We start from the raw sequence: 23102 nt of genomic DNA, 5'->3' as shown, positions 1-23102 counted from the left end.
TTAAACCCTAAAAAACATCTCTACCTCTATACCAAGGTTTACACCCACCAGCAAACAACCTTAAACCCCCCAAAAAATGAGCATAGTAGCAGGATCATACGAACGTTTCATCTGGGGTTTCAAGCTCAAAACTTTAAAACATTCAACAGAATCCTTAACCCTATCTCCCCTCTTCACTTTCCCATCACACACTTCCCCAATCAAATCCGTCGCCGTTTCCGGCACCGTCGCCGTCTCCGGCGGTTCAGACGACACAATCAAAATCTACGACCTCACAACCTCAACAGAAATCGGTTCTTTAACTGACCCAACATCAACTGTCACCACTCTTTGTCTTTACACCCCACAAACCTCCCCTGCATTCCCTCGTAACCTGTTTTCGGGTTTCGATGATGGGAACGTGTCGTTTTACGATGCCGACCCGTTTGTGTTGTTGAAAAGTGTAAAGGTTCATAAGAAAGGGGTGAATGATTTGTGTGTGCATCCAAGTGGGAAACTTGCGTTGACCGTTGGAAGGGATTCGTGTTTGGGAATGGTGAATTTGGTTAGAGGGAGAAGGAGTTTTTTTTGTAGGATGGAAAAAGAAGGGAATTTAGTTGAGTATGATTGTATTGGGGGTGAAAAGTTTTTTATGGGTATGGATGAAAAGGTTTCGGTTCATGAATCCGAAAATGCCAAATTGATCGTTGAGTTGCCGACCAAAAAGAAAGTTCTTTGTATTGCTCCTGGCATGGTTCGTTTTCTAGTTTCCTTGATTTGTTGTTATCTAGTTTTGTGTAATTAGTTTAGGGTAATCAACATAAAAGGGTATTATGTTTAAGGAGTTATTGTTCTTAGTTGTTGATTTAAGGTACTCTACTTAGGTTTGGTTTTTAAACTAAGGATATTTTTAGTTTTCCCGACCTTAATTGTTTAAGTAGAGTATTATGCCTATAGAAAAGTCTTAATTTTGTAGTTGAACCTAAGTCGGAACCTTAATATTGTTACCAAACCTAAGAATAGTACCCTAAGTTAACAATTCTAGAAATATTTTTAGCGTAGAATGAATATGCATAATAGTAGAGTACATTTTTATCACATTTGCTCTTTAGTTTATATATGTTTCATGATTTTGTTTGATACAACAATTGGTATAGTGCTAAGGTATAGTGCAAGTTGTCAAGAAACATGACATAGTATAACAGTTTTGACAATATGGGAAAGGATAAGGAGAAAAATGTCTCGAGGGAAAAAGGGTAGAAAGGGGTATGGACGTATGGTGGTTACACTTGTTGTGATTCACAACTTTTTATACCTTGATGGTGCATTAGTTTGGAAAAAATGATGCTTTAACGTGTAAGAGTGTAAAGATTAGTGTGTCTTGACACATGTAAGTACAATAATTCTGAATAACCTTCTTCTCTTAAGGAGCAACTTTCCCACCCTTGAAGATATGGGGTATATAAAGCAATTTAATATATGAGAAGGTAACATAAGACCAAATCTTTACATAATTGAGGAATTGTAATTTTAATGTCGCAGGGATAATTAGGCAATTAGCATGATATGCTGTGACAATCTGGGGTATTAAAGTTTTTAACTTTTTCATCAGTGCTCCCCTAAATGTGATGGATTGGGTTTATGTTATCTTTTGATTAGCTAGAGATGTTTTAATACCCCACACTATGGAAATTAGTCTATTCCGTTTATACGCGATATTACATTTCTTGGCATATTTGATATTTTTTAATGTTGTGGAAATTGCTGAAGATCATTAGCATTAGCAGGTATTCTTCTTATGGGTGGGTTGGGGGGTAATCTATCTTAAAGAAGTATTTATGAAATTTGGCTAAACATTGTGGATACCGCTAACAACATCAGGTTGGAGAAGAAAGTTGGAATTCAAGGTGTCCCATATGGATAGCAAAGTTTCTTAGTATTTTGGTAGATTGTCCGGTTTAAAAGTGCTTATGTGTGCTGTGATCATACACATGTCTGCATAAAATCAAACAGTCAATGCTAAAATATTCATGAGTCTTTAGTAAAGTATATGTAGTTTTGAAAAAGCAAAAATGGGTATATTTGACTATGTTGTGCTGCAAAACTGTGCTTTTGCAGGTGTATGTTTGACTTGAACCATAGATTGAATAATACTTAATGATCTTGGCTTGTCCTTGCTTTTGCATTGCATTCGCATTTTCGATATGTACACATAGTCACATCCTGTTAAGCTTGCTGCGATCGAGTGTGCATGTCAAGTTTTAGCAAACAAGAAATTTATTTTATTTTGTGTGGCGGAAGATAGTGATTTATGATTGTTTGCTTGATGTTGTGTTTACTGCTGATAAGGTCAGGGTGAATAACAAGTTCGCATATAAGGTGTAACACAAGGATTTAAAGTTTAACACTATTGTTTGATCATTAATGTAAAATTACAATTATCTATGATGTGATCTTCCATTTTATGATATCTGTTCATTTTGTATATTAGGTTCCTGACCGGTCTTTTAGACATATGACGTTAGGTTCGCTTGCTAGTTATAGATTCTTCTTTCTTAGTTTATGTCTGATTGGTGTAGTTAGATTGCATGAATAATTACATACAAGACATATATGTGAAGTTGCTTCTGAATTATAGGCCAGGACAACAGGGGTAAAAATGAAAATGTTGCTTGTGAGTATTGAAGTTTGCCCAAAATGCCTTTTGGAAGAAAGTTGTTGAATTTATGACTTCGTAGTTAAAACTTTGGATGAATGATATTGCTACTTAGTATGACGTAAGAGAATCACATAGTTACTTATCTATAGCAGATTTTGAAGTTGAACATGACGTAGAGTGTAAATAATACTCTAGATATTTGACGTAAGAAGCAAACGCTTATCTGCATCGACTGAAGTTTTGCAGTTTATTGTTTGGACCTAAATGAGTATATATCGTTGTGAAAATTCACCTTGTAATATGATATTGCTGGTAGCTATTAAGCTATATGCCTTTACCAAAGAGAATCCCCAATCTGCTATCATCACAACCTGTACTGCAACTTGTGTAGGTATATCTCTGGCATGTATTGTGGATTGGAAAATGTTGAGACATTTGGGATTTTTGATGTCTTCTGCATTGCCTTCACATTGTCTTTATGAAAACAGTGTCACAGCCTATAGACTATAGTAACCTTGTTGCAATTGATGTGTGTATGCCAAATTGTATTAGAAACTAAAGTTGTTCCTAGATGACTTTTCAGGTGAAATCGGGCTTACCTCTTTAGTGGGTCAGTGGGTGACATGGTTGGTTCTCCAATCATACTTGCAGTTATATCAAGTGTCCTCCTTTAGACTAATAATATACTATAATGTTACAAACTTACAATACTGGCATACGTCATGTATAATCCTGTACAAACTAACTTGGGAAATCCAAAGGGGATACGAGTTCATGATTATTTTTATATGCATCATGCTCGTCAAGAGTTTTGCATGTTTAGATATACAAGAGAATTGTGCATAATATTCCAAATGTTCTCTTGCTGTTGTAAATTGTGACCAAGAGACTTGGTTGGCAGTTGGCACATATAAATTTCATTTTACAAATGTAGCGTTCAAACTTTCGGACTGCATTAAGTATGATATATCTCACATTGTAATAATTATGAATTCCCCGACAGTATGTAGCTTTAACGCCACTGAGAATATTCTTGGAGTTTTTGCATTTTATTTATATATTGAATTCTATTTCAGAGTTTTGCATAAACAAGTACTTTTTATAAATATCTGAACTAACCATAAGTTCGCAACAGAATGGACTTCTTTACACCGGTGGAGAGGATAGGAATCTCACAGCATGGGATACAGACAGCGGGAAGGTTGCATATTCCATTGAGGATGCACATTCAGCTCGTTTAAAAGGAATAGTAGTGCTTTCTAAGATTGAGGGTACAGATGAAGGTGAACCATTTTTAGTGGCATCTGCTTCTTCAGATGGTATTATACGTGTTTGGGATGTTCGCATGGCCACCAAGGATAAACCAACACCACTAGCTGAAGTCAATACCAAGTCTAGGCTCACTTGTCTTGCTGGGTCTTCTGTTAAATGTGAGTCGTTGAGACCATCTCTATATTCTTTTTATTTTTATTATATATATATATGTATATATTTGTTAGAGGTAGCAAAATGGGCATAGGATAACTGGTGGAACAAGGTGAACTTTTTTTACGTCTCTGGCTAGCTAGGTTGGTTTACTATCATTTTTATGTTGAATTTTTCGATACAATGTTTTTGTCTTTAAAAAGAAGAAAGTTATAAAATCAAGTTATTTGTTAATAAAGCAATTCAAATGGTTATATACATTTAAAATTGTAAAGTCATTTGGAAGGACTTTCGACAAGCTTGCTTGACCCGTTAGAGCTAGAATAGATTAATAGAACCTAGAGTGTCTACCTTAAGTAAACGGGGTCAAATCGCCGTCTCAACTATTTTTATCTGCCTTGTTTATCTACCTTGTGCTTTTGCTATTGTTTTGTTTCCGCTTTTGTGGGGTGTTATTTCTTTTGACAAAATAATATTTTTTTATGCAATGAAAACTCAAAATAATTGAAGCATTCTATTGTATCAGTTAACATTAATAGTAACTCACTGGCTAGTCATGTGCACTCTATAGTCATCACATTAATAGTAGCCTTGCAGGTTAATGTATCTTGCTTACTTATATGTTTTGACTCTCATTTCTTTCCACATCTACTACTTGCACTACAAATCATATTGCATTTGTTCATACTTTTAGGTGAGTGTGAACAAATTAAAAATTTTGTCACGTTTTTTAGTGTGTAAAAATATATTGAATTAAAAGTGTGTGGAAATTTCTCCACACTAAAAAGTGTGTAGAAATAAAAGTTCACACTTTTTAGTGTGAACTTTCATAATTATTTTGTCACACTTCATTTGTCCACGGTAACTTGAAAATTTACCGTGAACAAATGAGGTGTGACAAAAAAACTATGAAAGTTCACACTAAAAAGTGTGAACTTTTATTTTTACACACTTTTTAGTGTGGAGAAATTTCCATACACTTTTAATTCAATATATTTCTACACACTAAAAAGCGTGACAAAATTTTTAATTTGTTCACACTCACCTAAAAGTGTGAATAAATGCAATATTGTTTGTAGTGTGGCAGATTGGAGGACTGGGTGGTCTATATATTATAATTTTTTTTGAAGCTTTAATAATAGTTGATGCATTAGGAAAAGAATAAAATAATGTACAAAGAAATTTATTTTAGAAAACATCCATCTTTATAAGCAAGTTAGCAACATACTTTGGTTTCGCTCATTTTAGTTATACTTCTGCAGTGTACTCTATATATTGATGTCAAATTGAAGTATGATCATGTTATGTGTTAACAATGTAATATCCGGTTGTGTGCATATGCAATATCCGGTTGTGTGCATATGCAATATCCGGTCATGTCAAATAGACGTGGCATTTGTTTGATGTATTTTTGACAAGACAAGTGTTTTCATTTCCAGCTTTAAAGAAGCGTTTTGGTGGCTCCGGTAATTCAAGTAAAGAGCAGGATGAAGCTGCTTAAGGATTTCATTATATGTAGCCATTCGAAAAACAACATAGTACCTAGAAGTTTTCTAATGTGTAAGTTTGTGGAATCATGGTGTAATGCCTCCACTGGAAAAAAATGTCTACCAAAAATATGTTATGTTAGCATATATTTTGAGTTTTTTTTTTTTTTTGTCATGTTACCTGTTATTCTTTTCTATAAGAAATGGAGTTACTTACATGAACGGTCGATGTATTTTGTAGCAGGTTACAACATTTGCTCTTATTTTCTTTCAAACTTAAACGAACTGCCCCTAACATTTGTATTTTTTCACATCTAAAGTCTCAACGTTAATGTTTGTTAGAATGTTTTTTTTTTTTTTTTTGTGTACATTCGTTCTTCTGTTAACGAACACTTCTAATAGAACTTAGGATACGGATATCACGTTTGAAAAAGATAAGCAGATGACCATCTGCATAATTTACCACAAGAAATGCATTATTTGTTGAATTTTATGAATAATCGAATGACAAGTATGGTTATCTAAACTTAAATGTCACATATTTTTGAGATGAGAATTATCAGTATACATCTTCAGGCTTCAGGTCCAGTCAGGTGTACTATGCCTGCAAGTAGTAGTCACTGTGTAAGTACTCCCATGTGACCATTGTAAGCTTTTATGAGCTCACATTTACAGAATCTTTCCCATATGTGTACATTGTACAACACCACACCTCACAATTATGCTCAAATTATTTACATCTTTTTGGACAGTTTTTTAATAATTACATTCTCTTATATATTTTTATCAAGATTAAAATTCATATTGGCAGTCATTATCATAATTTAAACCTATCTTAATTGTAACATGACACAAAAAGTTTGGAATTGAAGTCATGAACCTTGTAGTATACAAGATAATAATTGTAATGTTCTGATATCACCAAGTGAACCATGGAATCCTGATCTGGTCGCGATGATCTTAGCAGCCAATTGTGTAATTTCACATGGGCACAACGTTGGCTATTGCGCTTCTTGCACAAGAAATATATTCGTTAGTTATCGTCAATGTCAAACTTTCACGCCAAAAAGTGCATATCGTGATAGTTTGTCACCAAAATCGTCACTGATCGTGGTTACTTGCAACAAACTTAGTAAAATTTTGATCAAAATGATATATACATTGATCAAAGATTCAAAGAGGTCCTTTTGATTTTGATTTCTATTAATTTCATGCATGTTGTTTTGAACAGTTTATGTTTCATCCATGGGTCTTGAAATAAGGAAGTATATTTTAAATGAATGAATGTTTGTTATTTCTTGTATTTACAGTAAAAGCTGCAAATATTCACATCTTTTCAATATATATTTTCTCTCTAAAAACCATATGTTAATATTTTGTTTGAAAGAATATAAACACCATATGACAACTTTAATAAAGAGAACAAAAGTACAAATAAGAAAATGTAATAACTGTTTTAACCATTTTCATCTATTCCAGAGTTTAATCATTTCATAAAAGGGTCATGCATCATTAAACTTATGAAATGATATATGAAACAATCAATGAAAAGATAAATAATATTATCTATATATGTGTAGTATATGTATATTTGTTTGTATATATGAAACAGGTTGGTGGAAAAGGAAAGCATGCAAGATGCAATGGAAAGTCACTATCAACATGATGAGGGAAACACAACTGAGACCAAACATATAATGTCTTATCACTCTTACACTTTTATCACTTCTCCCATTTACTCATTTTTTAAATTATATCACCCACTTTATAATAGTAAGTATTTAATACTACAATTATTTCAGTTCACTTGTATAAAAATTTCTACATATATACAAAGTTACTAGTTTAGCATTTTATATAACAAAATTAATAAGGGAGAAAGTATGAGTTAATTCTAGTATGATTGGTTTTGATTAGTTACTCTGCCTTTATATTTAACTAGCTTATTTCCCGCGTAATATGTAATATATATATTTTTTAATGTAATATATATACTATATAAATAGATGTTATTTTTATAAGTTATAACATTAAAAAATAAGGAGTAGCATTATTATAAAGATTTGATTAATAAAAATATTGAGTGATATTCAATTTGGCCAAAACTAAACTAAAATATATAAAATTAATTGACTTATTTGTATAAAAGTAAATTATAAGGTCTAAAAGTTATTGACTAAATTTTTATAAGGAACTCTCTAACGCGGACCCGGTTAAGACAACGTATGTTAGACCTCCCGCTGTCGAATCGCGACACGAAGTTCTTAAGCGAAATTCACCTTTAAAAAAAAATTGACTAAATTTTTGGTCAATGATGATGTAATCAAATAAATCTAATGGTGGAGAATTAAAGATAAAACTTAATCGTTCATACTTTCTCAAATTAGAATTAAGGTTTTTGTTTTAATATATATATATATATATATATATATATATATATTAAAGATGAGTAAAATGTTTAGATTGATTTTTATTTTTTTTGGTTATTAAGGAGGTACTTTTTTATTGTAACTCAAATGTATGCGCTTAAACTGAGATATTTTTCTGATTATTTATATAGTACCTAAAACCTATTTATATATTATCATTTCGCGATTATAATTTTTCCAATTTTCCTTTCTAAAGGGATTTGTGTATATTATCATATACCCGTACATTCATTCAATTATTAGGAGTATTAATTAGTTTTTGAAATGGATAATAAAGTGTAGTCTTGAAATTGAGTGAACATTGGAACTAATGAACAATATGTATCCTGATTTGCCATACAAAAGGAGGCCCTGGTTTCCATTTTGGGCTAAAGGAAGAAGCCTTTCAAAGACCATGCAGCCTTTGCCACTGACATCAATATTCCAATTTCTAATTTTCCTTAACACCCCCTCAACTTTCATTTCATTCAATCTTATCACATGGTTTGCCACTTTGCCAGGTTATCTTTTATCAAAACTTGATTTTATACTTAATGAATTCTTAAAAAAGTTTCCTATTTGTTTGAATAAACGAAATGACACTAATTAACATAGTGACGTGAACAAAGTGGCATTTGCCAAGTGGTTTCACAATCAAACATAGATTTTAACTCAAAATCTAGATCTTAAAGTTTTGTTCATAATCAATTAAAAATAACAATTAAATAATATTATAGGACTCCTTGATAAATTGTCTTTGTATATATCTCATTCAAGCTATTCTTATTATCAAATTTAGGCATCTAGCCATGTTGAATTGTTGATGATGACAAAAAAAAAAAAATTAAAAACCCGTATGTCTCTTAAAAACGGATGGAATACTCACACATTGTTCCCAATCACCATTGTCACGTCTATCACGTACTGTCATGTCAATGACTGACACGAAACACACCATCCCAATTTGTATTTGTAACATAAATCTGATCATATTTATATAAAACTTTTGAGCTCATCGTTACCAAATCAACCAATATTTGAATGATTTAAAAAGCATAAAAACTATAAGGAGCTAAATGCACATTAATGCATCTTTGTGGGTACAACCTAGGAATCTATATTCATCAAGGGCTTTATTGCAAACATCCAAAAAACAAACTTTCATTTATTGGTATCACAATCTTTATAAAAGTGAATAGATCTTCCCATTTTTGTTTGCTTCCCATCTCATATCATTTCCACACTTACAAAAATGTCTTCTTCTTCTTCCTTTCATCTTCTTCTTCTTTTTGTGCTTTATGTTGTAGCAACAATGCCATTCAATTATGGTGCAACCAATAGTCGTGGTGAAAATGATATGGTTAGCATGGAAGATGATGAGCTTTTTGGTCTATATGAAGTCATGGGCTCACTCTTAGATGACCCTACATGGTCACAAATGCACCCACAACCATGTACAGACACACCATGGCCTGGTGTTCAGTGTGAACTCATGGCTCAAGATCAAAATGGTCAACAAGATTATAACCCCACAATCTTTCATGTAACCAAGATTCATATTGGCACTGATATCTTAACCCCACCATGCAAATCAACTGCCACATTGTCTCAAAAAGGTTTGACCAAGCTTCCATATTTGAAAACTTTATCTTTATTCAACTGTTTTATTACCACACCATTTTCTTTATCTTCATCACTCTTTGAAAACAATTCATTATCATCTTTAGAACACTTAGCACTTGTGTCAAATTCTGGTCTACATGGAACCATTCCTTCAAGTTTAGGCCTTATTCAAACTTTAAGAGTCCTTTCACTTTCACAAAACATGTTAAGTGGTGAAATCCCAAAAGGTATTTGTGGGCTTATGAATCTACAACAGCTTGACTTAAGTTACAACCATCTCACTGGCTCAATCCCTCAAGAAATTGGAGGGCTAAAAAGTTTGACCATCTTTGACTTAAGCTACAACATGATTGGTGGTCAAATGCCATCATCATTTGGTCATCTTAAGTATCTTCAAAAGATTGACTTGGGATATAATGACATTTCAGGTAAGGTACCTCAAGAATTTGGCAATTTGGGGAAATTGGTCTTGTTTGACTTGAGTCATAACTCATTAAATGGTCCATTACCTGAATCGTTATCTGGCTTAAATCAGCTAGAATATTTGGTCTTTCAAGACAACCCTATAAACACAAGGATGCCTTTGTTTATTGGGTCATTGGGTAGGCTTAAAGTTTTGAGCTTTTCAAGATGTGGGCTGATGGGACCAATCCTTTTTTCTTTGTCAAACATGAAAAATCTGACTGCTTTGTCTCTTGATGGTAACAGCCTTAATGGGACAGTTCCTTCAAATATAGTGACACTACCAAATCTTGAACAACTAAATTTGAGCAAAAATCAACTTAGTGGAGAGATATTGGTGTCACAAGATATTGTAAAAAGATTGGGAATGAGACTTGATATTAGAGGTAATAATGGGCTTTGTATAAAGAACAATAATACTTCAAGTCAAGTTAAAAGTCCTTCTTGTATATCTTCATCAAGAAGAATGGGTAACAAGACCTCATTTGGTGAAGAAGAACATCAAGATGAATGTGGAAATATGAACACTACTTTATATCAAAGTAATTTGAGTTCAAGGAAGCATCATGGATATGTATTTGGATTATGGTTTGATCAAGTGTTTATGTTGATAGTCTTTTTGTTGTTTTAGAGTTTTTTGTTTTTTAATCTAACTTGTCAAATAACAGCACGAAATAGTAATATAATTATTCTTTTCTTGGCCAAAATAGATAGTTCGACTTGTTAATTAAAAGGATTATCTATATTTGTCCGCACACATAAGATGCGATTAATGTATCAAATATTTTTTTCGAAAACTAAGAGTATCTTTAAATCTTCATAATAATGTTCAAATTTACTGGAAAAAGATCATTTGATTATGGTAAGCGATCTATACAACATCAAACACGTTTTACATTATTATACTATAAATCATGTTTGGTGGTGTATTGTCAAAATCTAATTCGTGTACAGGTCATCACTAAAGGACTATAGATTGGATTTGGATCCATATATACACAAAAGAAAAGGCATTATTGAACATTGTCACCATGTTGCCTTAGCTAAGTCAATTGGTTAAATGTTGGTTTTTGCTTTTCAAATTTGATTTTGTGTTTTTTTTTCTTCTTGTTAATCATGTTTTAATCAGATACAACTGTTTTATTCTTTTAGAATATATAAAAGTACAATGATATTCACTTTTATTCATATTTAATGCGTTTTGTTTTGCTTAGATTTTTAGGCAATTTTTACCGGTTTTGTGGAAAACATCATTTGATTATAGATGATAAAATAAACGAATCAAACAACCTGAGTACCGACTCATGATGAGTTTGGTAGTCTGGTAGTACGTGTATGGGTTGGCTTATGTATAACAACTTATGCTTTTTGGCTTATGAGGTTAATTAATTTATATAACTTTGTCCGAATAAGCCATTTACATACATATTCTTTTGTGTTTTTAATAAAGAAAAGAAACATCCCCTCATTCTCCTCCCCTTTCCATTTTTTAAAAATATTTTAAGAATGCATTTTATAAATATTCCCTTCCCATTCCTTTCCTTTCTTCACTAAAAAAATCTTAACAATACAGTAGAAAAGAAAATAATACCTTTCATGGATCTTAGCAATTTTTTTATATTATGTTGCTCAGATTACTGTAAATCGATCTTCTATACTAATGTTGCCTAACTCGTCTCTTTCGACCTACAAGAGTACTCGTGGAGGGATCGGCCGGCCAACTTGGCTGAGTTATACAACTATGCTTAGCATTGAATGATGGTTTATAACTTATATCATGTGTGTTTTTTGTGTATAACAAATCCAATGGATTATAAACCTTTTTTCTTATTAATTTCACATTTTAAACTACAAAAACTTGCTTTAACTAGCTAAGAAATGATTCGAACCGGTTAATTGAAAACCTCAAATAATGAAAAAAAAAAAAAAAAAACAATTAGGAAATGAAAGTGTATTTCTCTTAAAATTAGAAATCTTTTAAGGTAATAACATATTGTCTATTTTGCTGTCAAGCATAGAATGGAAAGTAATTAAAATTAACCATAAATTATCATTCATTTACAACATTACCGTCACCGACCACCACACAAATCTGTCATCCCATCAACCGCCTATCCTCGCTAATTAAACAATTATAAAAATATTCTACCGCCGCAGTCACAATTCTAGTTCATGTATATGTATTTGTGGATTAAAAGTTAATTGGAATAAGAATAGCTTACAATGAATTGAACTGAAGGTAGCTAAAAAACCCTTTTTCTTTTGATATTTGTTTCATTTCATCTCTAATTTTTTATTTTTCTCATTTTTTGGGCCTAACACTTGGGCTGTCTTCTGCAAGTGTATCACGGGCTGGGCCTGTATCATAGTTTCATCACAAAGTGTAATATTTTAATTATGTTTACTGTTGATTAGATAATTTATATGTATCTAAATATTGTTCTCAAAATTTCAAAATTCATAAGTTTATATAAGGATTGAAAGAAGAGTAACACCATAAATTTGAAATAAGGAAAGCAAATGATACGACACTAACATTTCAAGATGATGATCATGAATGTTCTAAGACTTGTACATATATGCTTAAATGCGGGTATGCTTTTTTGACATATACTTTATTAGTTTACTAGATTATAACCCGCGTGAAACGCGGAAAAAATTTATGAAAAAACCTATAAAAAGTTAACATAATGGTATAATAAATACTTAAAAGCTATTAAAATTTACAAAATAATAAATAAAATAAGAATAATTAAAATAAACCGTTTGATTTTTCATAAATCAACCATATTATAAATATAATTTCAAAGACTAAGGTTTGACATTGGTTTCCCATCCACCTGACAAGTGTTTTTTAGTTTTATATAGTATCACAAAATTATATTTTTAAATATTACAACACACATTTTTTCCAGTGAATTAAAAGCTAAAACGGTTGGTCCAATGCATGGAGGTAGTTAACTACGTATAGTATAAAAAGTTATAAGGATTCACGGTATCCACAAAATAATTGGATACACAAATAATAGTGGTTTTGTAGAAGCTGATTTTATGTCTATGATCCACAAGCATGTAATCTCCTTCATTGAAGCTATAACGAAGTTATTGATTTCCCTAACGCCTCCTTCATTAAAGAGGGGCTCGAATGGGACAATTTTCTGGTTGTACGTATACGTGTGCTTCCAAAATAAGACAATTTTAACCCAGATGTTCCAAGATTCCTTGAATGCATCGATGTCAACCATCCTATCGCACAAAACTTGATCAGCTATGATATTGTATATAGTGATATGGAAGCAACTATGTAATCTTTATTATGCTAATGTGTAGTTGATGTATAATACTCATACATTTTTCATATCACGGTAATGATTGTTTGTCACAATATTTCAATTCCTACCAGCTCATTCAAATGATTCACTATAAACAATAACAACCTTATATTTCAACATTAATCATATATTATCAAGTGTTTAGTTATACTTCATAACATAAGGTTAATTTAAACCATACAATACAAAATTTTTTGCTATTAATTATCTTTAATATATATTAAAAGAGAACCCTTAATTCAAAAATAGAGTAATCTAGACTCTTTATTAAATTTCTTTCTTAATTTTCCACCCTTAGATCAAGATGATGACATCATCATTGATACAATCTTTAATTAAATACTCATCTAGTCCTTCAACTATGGATAAAATGTTCCAACAATACATATTATTAATTAATATTCTACTAATCACATCAAAATTAATATTTCTAACTTTTTAGATACCCTTTAATATGTCTGACTTTTTGAATACCCTTTTTGATCCACATCATCGTCTATCTTTCTTTTAATTTTATTTTGATTTCGTATTTGATTTTCTTATAAATCTTCTTATAGATTAGTATTATTAAAAAAAAATACGTTCTATTGATTTGTTAACAAGAGAATGATTGTTTCAAAAAGTTATGTCGATCTATCTTATAACTTTTTTAATATTTGATTTTTTAATAAGTGTTAGCATTTATATTTACAGTTGCTAAATTTGTGTCAAGGAATATTATGATCTATGTTCCATTATAGTTTATTTTTCGTATATGATTTTGTTACAAATAATTAATAACAAATAATATTGTATTGGATTATGGTTTAAATTAACCTTATGTCATGAAGTATAACTATACACTTGATGATATATAATTAAGGTTGGAGAATAGGGTTTTTATTGTTTATAGTGAATCATATGAATGAGCTCATAGGAAATATTATGACAAACAATCATTATCGTGATATGAAAAATGTATGAATATTATACATCAACTAAACATTAGCATACTAAAGATTACATATTTGCTTCCATATCACTATATACAATATCATGGCAGATCAAATTGTGTTCAATAAGATGGCTGGCATCGATGCATTCAAGGAATCTTGGAACATATGTGTTAAATTTGTATCTGGGTTAAAATTGTCTTACTTTGGAAGCAGACGTATAAGTACAACCCAAATATTCCTCCATTCGAGTCCCTTTTTAATAAAGGAGGCGTTAGGAAAATCAATAACTTCGTTATGGCTTCAATGAAGGTGATTACATGCTTGTGAATCATAGGCAAAAAATCAGCTTCTATAAAACCACTACTATTTGTGTATCCAATTATCTTGTGGATACCGTGAATCTTTATAACTTTTTATACTATACGTAGTTAATTGCCTCCATGCATTGGACCAATCGTTTTAGGTTTTAATTCACTGGAATAAAAACGTATGTTATTTTCCTTTAAAAATAATCATTTGTGATACTACATGAATCTATAAAACACTTGTAAGGTGGATGAGAAACAATTGTCAAACCATAGTCTTTGAAATTATATTTATACCATGGTTGATTTATGAAAAACACAACCTGTTTGTTTTCATTATTTTTATTTTATTTATTATTCTGTCATTTTTAATAGCTTTTTAAGTATTTATTTACCATTGTGTTAACTTTTATACGTCTAAATGTAATTTTTTTTTTATAGGTTTCTTCTGCGTTTAACGCGGGTTATAATCTAGTTTGTAAGTAAATCATATACGAAAAATAAACTATAATGGAAGATGGATCATAATATTACTTGACACAAGCTAAGCAACTCCAAATATAAATGCTAATACTTATTAAAAAATCAATTATCAAAAAAGTTATAACATGGATCGACATAGCTTTTTGAAACAATCATAATTTGTTAACAAATCAAAAAAACGTATTTTTTTATAAATAATATTAATATATAAGAAGACTTATAAGAAAATCAATAATAAAATCAAAATAAAATTAAAAGAAAGATAGATAATGATGTGAATCAAAAAGAGTATCTAAAATGTTAGACATATTAAAATTGATATGATTAGTAGAATATTATGTTATTAATATGTATTGTTAGAACATTTTATTCATAGTTGAAGGATTAAAAGAATATTTGATTATATGTTGAGTCAATGATAATGTCATCATCTTGATCTAAGGGTAGGGAAATAAGAAAGAAATTTAATAAAGGGTCTAGATTATTCCATTTTTGATTTAAGGGTTCTCTTTTAGTATTTATTAAAGATTATAAGTAACACAATAATTATTTTGTCTTGCTTGAGTAGTTGAGTGCAGTTGCCCGAGTTGCGTTGTTGGGATCGTCTTTGTCTTACAATATCGTTTCTCTAATACATATACATATATCTTCCTAAAGACATCGATAAATATCGCATGTGATAGTTTTTGGGACGCTGTTTTTGACAAAAACCCAAACCGAACTGTTATAATTCAGTTTTTGAAAACTAAATCATTGGGTTTCAGTTTTTTCGGTTTGGGTCTATTTCGGTTCGGTTTTAGTCGGTTTTTAACCACTTGTAGTTTGAGTCAAATTGAGGTCCAAAAGTTTATAAGTTTATACCCTATAATTACACCTTAATTGATTTCTACAAGTTTTGAAAACAATATTAGTAACAATAACACTACAACAATGACAACAAATCCATAAAAGTAAGTTGTACAAACTTCAAAATTTTTCTATATATAACTATTTATATCTTTTACGCGTTGTTTAATTATACAATTATTAAAACAAATTAATTTTGTTGTATTTTCACTTAAAACATATAAATGATATTATTATATATACCTAAAAATGCAAATATAATAACATATTTATCAAAAATTAATAATAAAATGATATAAATATAATATAAAGTAAAAATATATATTTTTGGTTCGGTTCGGTGGTTCGGTTTTTTATTAGAAACCAAAACCGAACCACAACTTTCGGTTTTTAGAAAACCAAAACCAATGGTTTTTGGTTTTTTCGGTTCGGTTTTTGCTCACCCATAGTTTACACCACTAAAGGTAATAAGACTATCTTCAATGGAGTGCCCTTAGGTGCCGTTGGATATCCTTTGCCGTTGAAACTTGTCCAAAACTAAGGATTTTTTGAATGATGCCCTTATCTAAGGGCATGCCATTACTTGTCCTTACCTAATATATTTTTGTTTTTAGTGGAAGTAAAAGGATATGTAAGGATGTTTGTATGGTTGGAGATAAAATTATAAAATTTGAAGGATTTGTAAGGATGTATAAGGATTTGTAAGGATATGATGTAGCAGCTTAAGGACGCCTAAGGGCGTCCTTAGCATTGGAGATAGCCTAACTAAAAGTGCCATAACGACTCTAGTGATGCAAGCTAAGGTATCAACCTTATCGAGCAGATCCTATTTTTCATTCCGAGAATGCCTATACCTCAGGTCGAGCAACTACGTTCTCGTTAGTCGAGGTTAGATCCTCGTATATCACCCCTCTCGTCAAATGTCAATGGGTGTTTTACTCATAATTTGATTGGGTATAGTTAATGTCGATACATCCGAAAACCATCAAACAAGCTCGCCAGAATTGCCTTAACTTTCTTTAATAAATAAGATAACTATTGTATTATAGTGTTCCCACATAAAATTGAACTCGGGTGAACTCAATTAAATTAAGGGATTAGTTTCCGGGAATGTAAGAAACTTTGAACGAATGTCTATAGTAGGAAAAAACTAAAGCTGTGTGTATTGTATGTAAACAACTCGAAATAATGTTTATTGTATGTAAGAATTTCGTTTTAACCAATTAAAATTTGACAATTGGCACATGTATATGGTTGCCACGTATGTTTGTTTACATGCAATAAACATTTTTTCGAGTTGCTTACATACAATACACACAACTTTAGTTTTTTCTTATTATAGATATTCAGTCAAAGATAATTTTTTCTTATTATAGATATTCAGTCAAAGATAGTTAAATTTGAGAAAACTAATCCCTTCTATTAAAGATGATAGACATATACTAACTTCCAACATATATACTGTAGTGTATAATAAATATACTCTGACTCCTGACAAAAATTCTGTGTTTTTCTACATAAATATATAGAATCATACATACACCCAATTCAATTGAGAAATAAATAAGCCGATGATCACATGACATGTTACACCACCATTTTTGTTTGTCTTACTCCCTTCGAAACTTCCTGGATTTTTCTTCACCCTCCCGCCCACTTTTACACATCTGAAAATCAAAGAAAAATCATCACCTTACTACTACTATATATATACACATATAACTCCCCTGGTTGTTTATATATTGACTACAAACATTTGCATTTCAATATCCAATTAGTCAAGGTATGTTTATTGGACTTTTATTTTTGGTGGCTTTTTTCAATTCAATATTAGCTTTGTTTGTGCATTTGTTTCATGATCATGATTGTTAGATATTTAATTTGTGTTATTTATAAAGTTAAAGATTGATGTTGTTTCATTCGAAATGATCATATGATTGTTTGCTAAAGTTATGCCTTTGTTTTGTGAAATAATGTCTATGTTAATACTGTATATAGATGTAATAGATAGATGTTACTATAGTCTTGAAAAGATTGATCATATGCTAGTCCATTATGCAAATTGGAACTAATTTTAATGGTAGATATAAGAATCACATAGGGGTCGTTGAGAAGTGAATGATTAGGATTCTCATAAGAGGTCTTGGCTTCTTCTCGTTAGAATTAACTTCTTGGGTGGGTTTGCATTTCAAAAAGAACAGAAAAAGTTGGTAAATTTGCATGAAATCCTTTGTGATGTTGAAGTTATTAACAGGAAATTAAGAATCCGAATGTTGTATTATATGTATGTAACATATATGCAAACATCAATGAAATAAAATTTGAGTGAAAGTAAATAACTTATTGGTTAATATGTTTGGACTTTCAGCTCATGGATGATCAAATTCATAAAGTTTCAATTTTTATTATGATAAATAATTTTTGAATGCCAATATGATGTATTCGACCTAAATATGAGATCACTTATGCTTGAAATCGACTTTATACTTGTTTTTCAGTCAGGTTGAAAGATGGAAATTACCAATGTTATGGAATATGAGGCACTTGCAAAAGAGAAGTTGCCCAAGATGATCTATGATTATTATGCATCGGGTGCAGAAGATCAATGGACCCTTCAAGAAAACCGAAATGCCTTTTCAAGAATCTTGTAAGATCTTGCTTTAGTATTCTGATAATCTGCATGACACTCATTGATGTTGATATAATTTTTTTAATAATAAAACTAGGTTCCGACCACGTATTCTTATTGATGTGAGAAAGATAGATTTGTCCACTACGGTTTTGGGTTTCAACATATCAATGCCTATCATGGTTGCACCTACAGCTATGCAGAAAATGGCTCACCCTGATGGTAAGGACTTACTTTTTTCCAAAACTTAGCAAGATCCAGGTGCATGCATTTGTTGTTATATAAACAATTTAGATAAAGGCATATTCATGCAAGTGTAATTTGTCGTGGAAGTAGAATCAGATTAAGATGATGAAAGTTTCGGGTAGTATCTAGATTGTTTTTCTTTCATATTGAAAATTCGAGATTATTGTAATTGTATCTTGTACTTTTGATCACTGGTATCTTGCTAGTGATCGTGGATATATATATATATACTTCTGTTGCTGTTCAAAAAAAAAGATTAAGATGATGAAACAATATATTTTAGATCCTTGAAATGTATTGTGGTATATTTCTGATTCATATAAGTTGGTGATTTGCTATGTGTTAAATATTTTTTTAATGGACATACACGGCAGCCACCCATAAAATATTTTCAACTTCATGAAAACATTTTTGAGCCGTTTATTAGAGAACCTAACAACTTCATACTGGTGCAGGAGAGTATGCAACTGCAAGAGCATCAGCAGCTGCTGGAACAATCATGGTTTAGTCTCTTACCCTCCTAATTATGTTTAATATCGGCCTCTGATTGTAAGAGATTTTTATTGCGGTGACACGATGGGCGGGTTGGATAATGGTCAAAACTGGGATGGGTGTAAACAAGTCATTTTAAAATGGGTCAAGACCAATTGGATCGGTTCAGATTGACCAACACACACCTTTTTTCCATTTAATTTTTGTTAGGTAAATATGGTTACAAGAACAATAGTTATTACCACAATCAAATCTTTTCTGTGAGATGATTCATGAACTTTTTCTGCATTAAAAATAGACTTTTGGGCGAATTTCAACCCATTTAGACATACCTTTGTTTATACGTACCTTTGTTTCCTCAGACCTTGTCCTCATGGGGTACTTCAAGTGTGGAGGAGGTTGCTTCAACTGGTCCTGGTGTTCGTTTTTTTCAACTCTATGTGAGTCCCTGTATCTTTATAAGATTACTCAAAAGATAACCACAATTATCGCATGAAACAGTTTCCAATACATAGTCAGTTGTTTCTGAAACATTTTTGCCAATTGGTAGGTGTACAAGGATCGAAATATAGTAACTCAGATGGTAAAACGAGCGGAAAAGGCTGGTTTCAAGGCAATTGTCCTTACTGTTGATACCCCGAGACTTGGCCGAAGGGAATCTGATATAAAAAACAGGCAATAACTGCAGTTTCGAAGAAACTTTTCAACCCTTAGGTTTCTTCAATAATTATGTTAACAGGTTTATGTAATGCGTCATTTTGCAGATTTGTTCTGCCACCAAATCTTACATTGAGGAACTTTGATGGATTGAATCTTGGCAAGCTAGATAAGGTGTATTTCATAAATGAATTAACGAATTTTAACTATAATTTATTCTATTATTCGGAATAATACATATCTATTGTAATAATGCCAAGAGTTTGGGATCAACCTGCAGACAGATGACTCCGGATTGGCTTCATATGTTGCTGGTCAAGTTGACCGATCTCTTAGTTGGAAGGTTAGGCATATTTCTTGTGTATGTAAACTAGAGGTGTCCAGTTAGCTGGACGGGTAAAGGGTCAAGTCGGAGTTTGGCTTGAAACGTGCCATTATTTAGTCCTGAAAATAACAAAATGGTTTAGTCTAGGTTAATCCTAAAATTATTTTTGTCCATTTTCTATAAATACTTGATGAGTTAGCATGATTACGTAGGCATCCAAGTCTCTGGATAAAGCATTTTGGAAAATGGAGTTTGTATACATCAAAACTAGACAATGGCTTAACCCATTCCCCCTTAGCTAAAGTTTTAATAAAGCCCATTTGACCCATTTGAGAAAGTACATAACCCAAACTGACCCATTTGTAAGTAAATGGGTCAAAAATGGTCACTTCATATGTAAGTGTATTCTTTGATGTTTGGACAGGACGTGAAGTGGCTCAAGACAATAACCCAATTACCTATACTAGTAAAGGGTGTCTTAACTGCCGAGGATGGTAATGATAGAAGAAATAATTTACTAAGTTCATAGTTCTATACTTATATATACATATTTTTCTGCCTATAAATCTCATTATTTCCATTCTCCAATATATCATTTAGCAAGGATCGCGGTGCAGTCTGGAGTAGCAGGAATTATTGTGTCAAATCATGGGGCTCGGCAATTGGATTATGTCCCTGCAACTATTATGGCCTTAGAAGAGGTCTATCTATATCTCACATGCTGCATCTATTTTAATTGATAGTTCTTCATTTTCTGTATGTTTTCTGCTCCACCGGACCATGTTCTTCCATTCATGTCTACCAAAGGTGGCAATATAAACTCGTTATATATATATATATATATATATATATATATATATATATATATATATATCCATTTGGGTTGCATTTTATCCCCGAAAGTCACACATAGTAAAGATTTAGGAAGTCTACAAAAGGTGAAATTGTGTGTGACTGGTCGGCCTGGCCCATCTTGGAAAGTAATTTGTTTTGAGCAATTGAGCCGTTCCTGTTTATACCAACCCGTCCATTTAGCCACCTCTAACTGTACTCTTGGGTAAACTTGTCAGTGTACTAAGGTATTGACCTGTTACACTACTCCTTCAACACAAGAAGACGCTAATTATGATAGTTTACAGGTTGTGGAAGCTGCTCAACGCAGAGTTCCAGTGTTTTTGGATGGAGGCATCCGGCGTGGGACAGACGTCTTCAAAGCATTGGCTCTTGGAGCATCCGGCGTATTTGTAAGTGTGACATTTATGTTTTCATAGTATTCCGTTGGTAATAGTCAAGTCCAAAAATGTTATCTTTGACAACTTCAGTTAGTATGAGGGTTAACTATTAACTAACCCGATTGTTATGATGGCTTTCAGATTGGTCGACCAGTAGTCTTTTCACTGGCTGTAGACGGTGAGGCGGGTGTTAGAAAGACTCTACAAATGCTACATGATGAACTTGAGCTTACAATGGCATTGAGTGGCTGTCGATCCCTGGCTGAGATAACACGCAACCATATTGTGGCGCCTTGGGACCCACCACGTATTGCTGCTAAGCTCTAAGATGCAATCTATGGTAGAATGGTTATGTTTTAGGGAGTGTTTATCATGTTTAGTATCGTTTGAACTAGTGGCTTTGGTTCATGTATGGACAATGTTGGAATAAAAAGTTGCTCAATCAGGTCTAGTTTTCTAAAAACCAAAAAATAAGCTGGTGTTTTTATACAATATAAGTTATTCTTATACTATTGGCTAAAGAAACTTTACAAAAATATTATAGAAGTAATATATGGGTTATAAGTTATATAGCAAAAAGTAGTTAACTTGTTACCAGTAATGGGCTTGAATTCTTTGCTTTGAATTCTTCATCTAAGATCTTAAGACATACCAACTACTTAAACCTATCTGTCAACGACTAAGTTGTTGAATGGGCACTAAAACCCAACTGGTTCTAGGGTCTTCAAACTTTTAATCATGTTAAAAATCATTCCATTGGTGTGATCTTTATATCGATGGTTAAACTTTTCATGTGTATATACGGGATTAAAATGTTTTATACTAATAACAAAAGGTGTCATGTCACCAAAAGCTAGTTGGCACACACCATGCCTGCCAAGTAACTTAGACTGCATCTCGGGAGAGTGGTTGAGGGACCGGGTCAAGTACTTGGGGTCAGTGAACCGGGTAAGATACTGGGGTTGAGAACGGGGTCTAAAACTTGGGTCAGCTAGTGGGTCAGACAAAGACAATGATAGTGGTGTGCAAGTCCGAATGTGATGGCCCAAATCATCTGAGATTATTACCCAGTCCAACTCCATTCAACCAAGTCAAAATTACTCGACCATGTGTGTTTAACGCGAGTTGGGCTGGTTAGTACATGTCCAGGTAAATGGGGGATGGATCCGAAAATCTTCTCAAGAACCAACTCATCAAGGCTTGATCGACACGCAAGTACCTGCGGATATGAGTATAGATCCAAAAATCTTCTTACAAACTAGGCCTCAAGTCGTACCCGACTATCAGGCAAATACCGGGGGACGTATGGATGAAGTTAAAAGTTGTTTTCTAGAAATGGGCTAGAGTCATGTCACATTATTCGTATTAGACATATAGGGGTCCAATATATGTCTGAGATATGATGGTAAACAATTTATTGGATACTTTATTCCTCTTCTTTTCTTTTACGGATTAGTCTCATAAAAGCTCTTGATTAGAGTGTAAATGAACTTAATATATGAAGTGTTTGGCGGAAGGTTCGTTTGTGTGCACTCGTTTAGTTAAATATGCAACAATGAACGTAAACTCGTAAAGTT

General features: G+C 32.1%; 3 protein-coding genes across 3 annotated transcripts; all 3 read left to right on the top strand.

The window, feature by feature from the left end:
- Positions 1-5836, top strand: LOC122597768 (p21-activated protein kinase-interacting protein 1-like). The gene is made up of 3 exons (XM_043770337.1): positions 1-733; positions 3774-4068; positions 5503-5836. Exons 1-3 carry the CDS (start codon positions 77-79, stop codon positions 5562-5564), a joined length of 1014 nt encoding a protein of 337 aa, XP_043626272.1. The 5' UTR covers positions 1-76; the 3' UTR covers positions 5565-5836.
- A 3445-nt stretch (positions 5837-9281) lies between these two features.
- Positions 9282-10674, top strand: LOC122597281 (receptor like protein 29-like). The gene has a single exon (XM_043769895.1). It carries the CDS (start codon positions 9316-9318, stop codon positions 10672-10674), a length of 1359 nt encoding a protein of 452 aa, XP_043625830.1. The 5' UTR covers positions 9282-9315.
- A 6961-nt stretch (positions 10675-17635) lies between these two features.
- Positions 17636-22122, top strand: LOC122595535 ((S)-2-hydroxy-acid oxidase GLO1-like). Its single transcript, XM_043767908.1, has 12 exons — positions 17636-17727; positions 18443-18591; positions 18671-18795; positions 19275-19321; positions 19674-19751; positions 19862-19986; positions 20076-20142; positions 20249-20311; positions 20718-20787; positions 20894-20994; positions 21433-21537; positions 21667-22122. The coding sequence occupies exons 2-12, from the start codon at positions 18455-18457 to the stop codon at positions 21850-21852; spliced, it is 1104 nt and encodes a 367-aa protein (XP_043623843.1). The 5' UTR covers positions 17636-17727; positions 18443-18454; the 3' UTR covers positions 21853-22122.
- Positions 22123-23102: the final 980 nt, after the last annotated feature.

Source organism: Erigeron canadensis, chromosome 4 (assembly GCF_010389155.1).
Source record: "Erigeron canadensis isolate Cc75 chromosome 4, C_canadensis_v1, whole genome shotgun sequence".
NCBI classification, from domain to species: Eukaryota; Viridiplantae; Streptophyta; class Magnoliopsida; order Asterales; family Asteraceae; genus Erigeron; species Erigeron canadensis.
The sequence above is the reverse complement of the archived record's forward strand: the minus strand, read 5'-3'. Positions and strand labels throughout refer to the sequence as shown.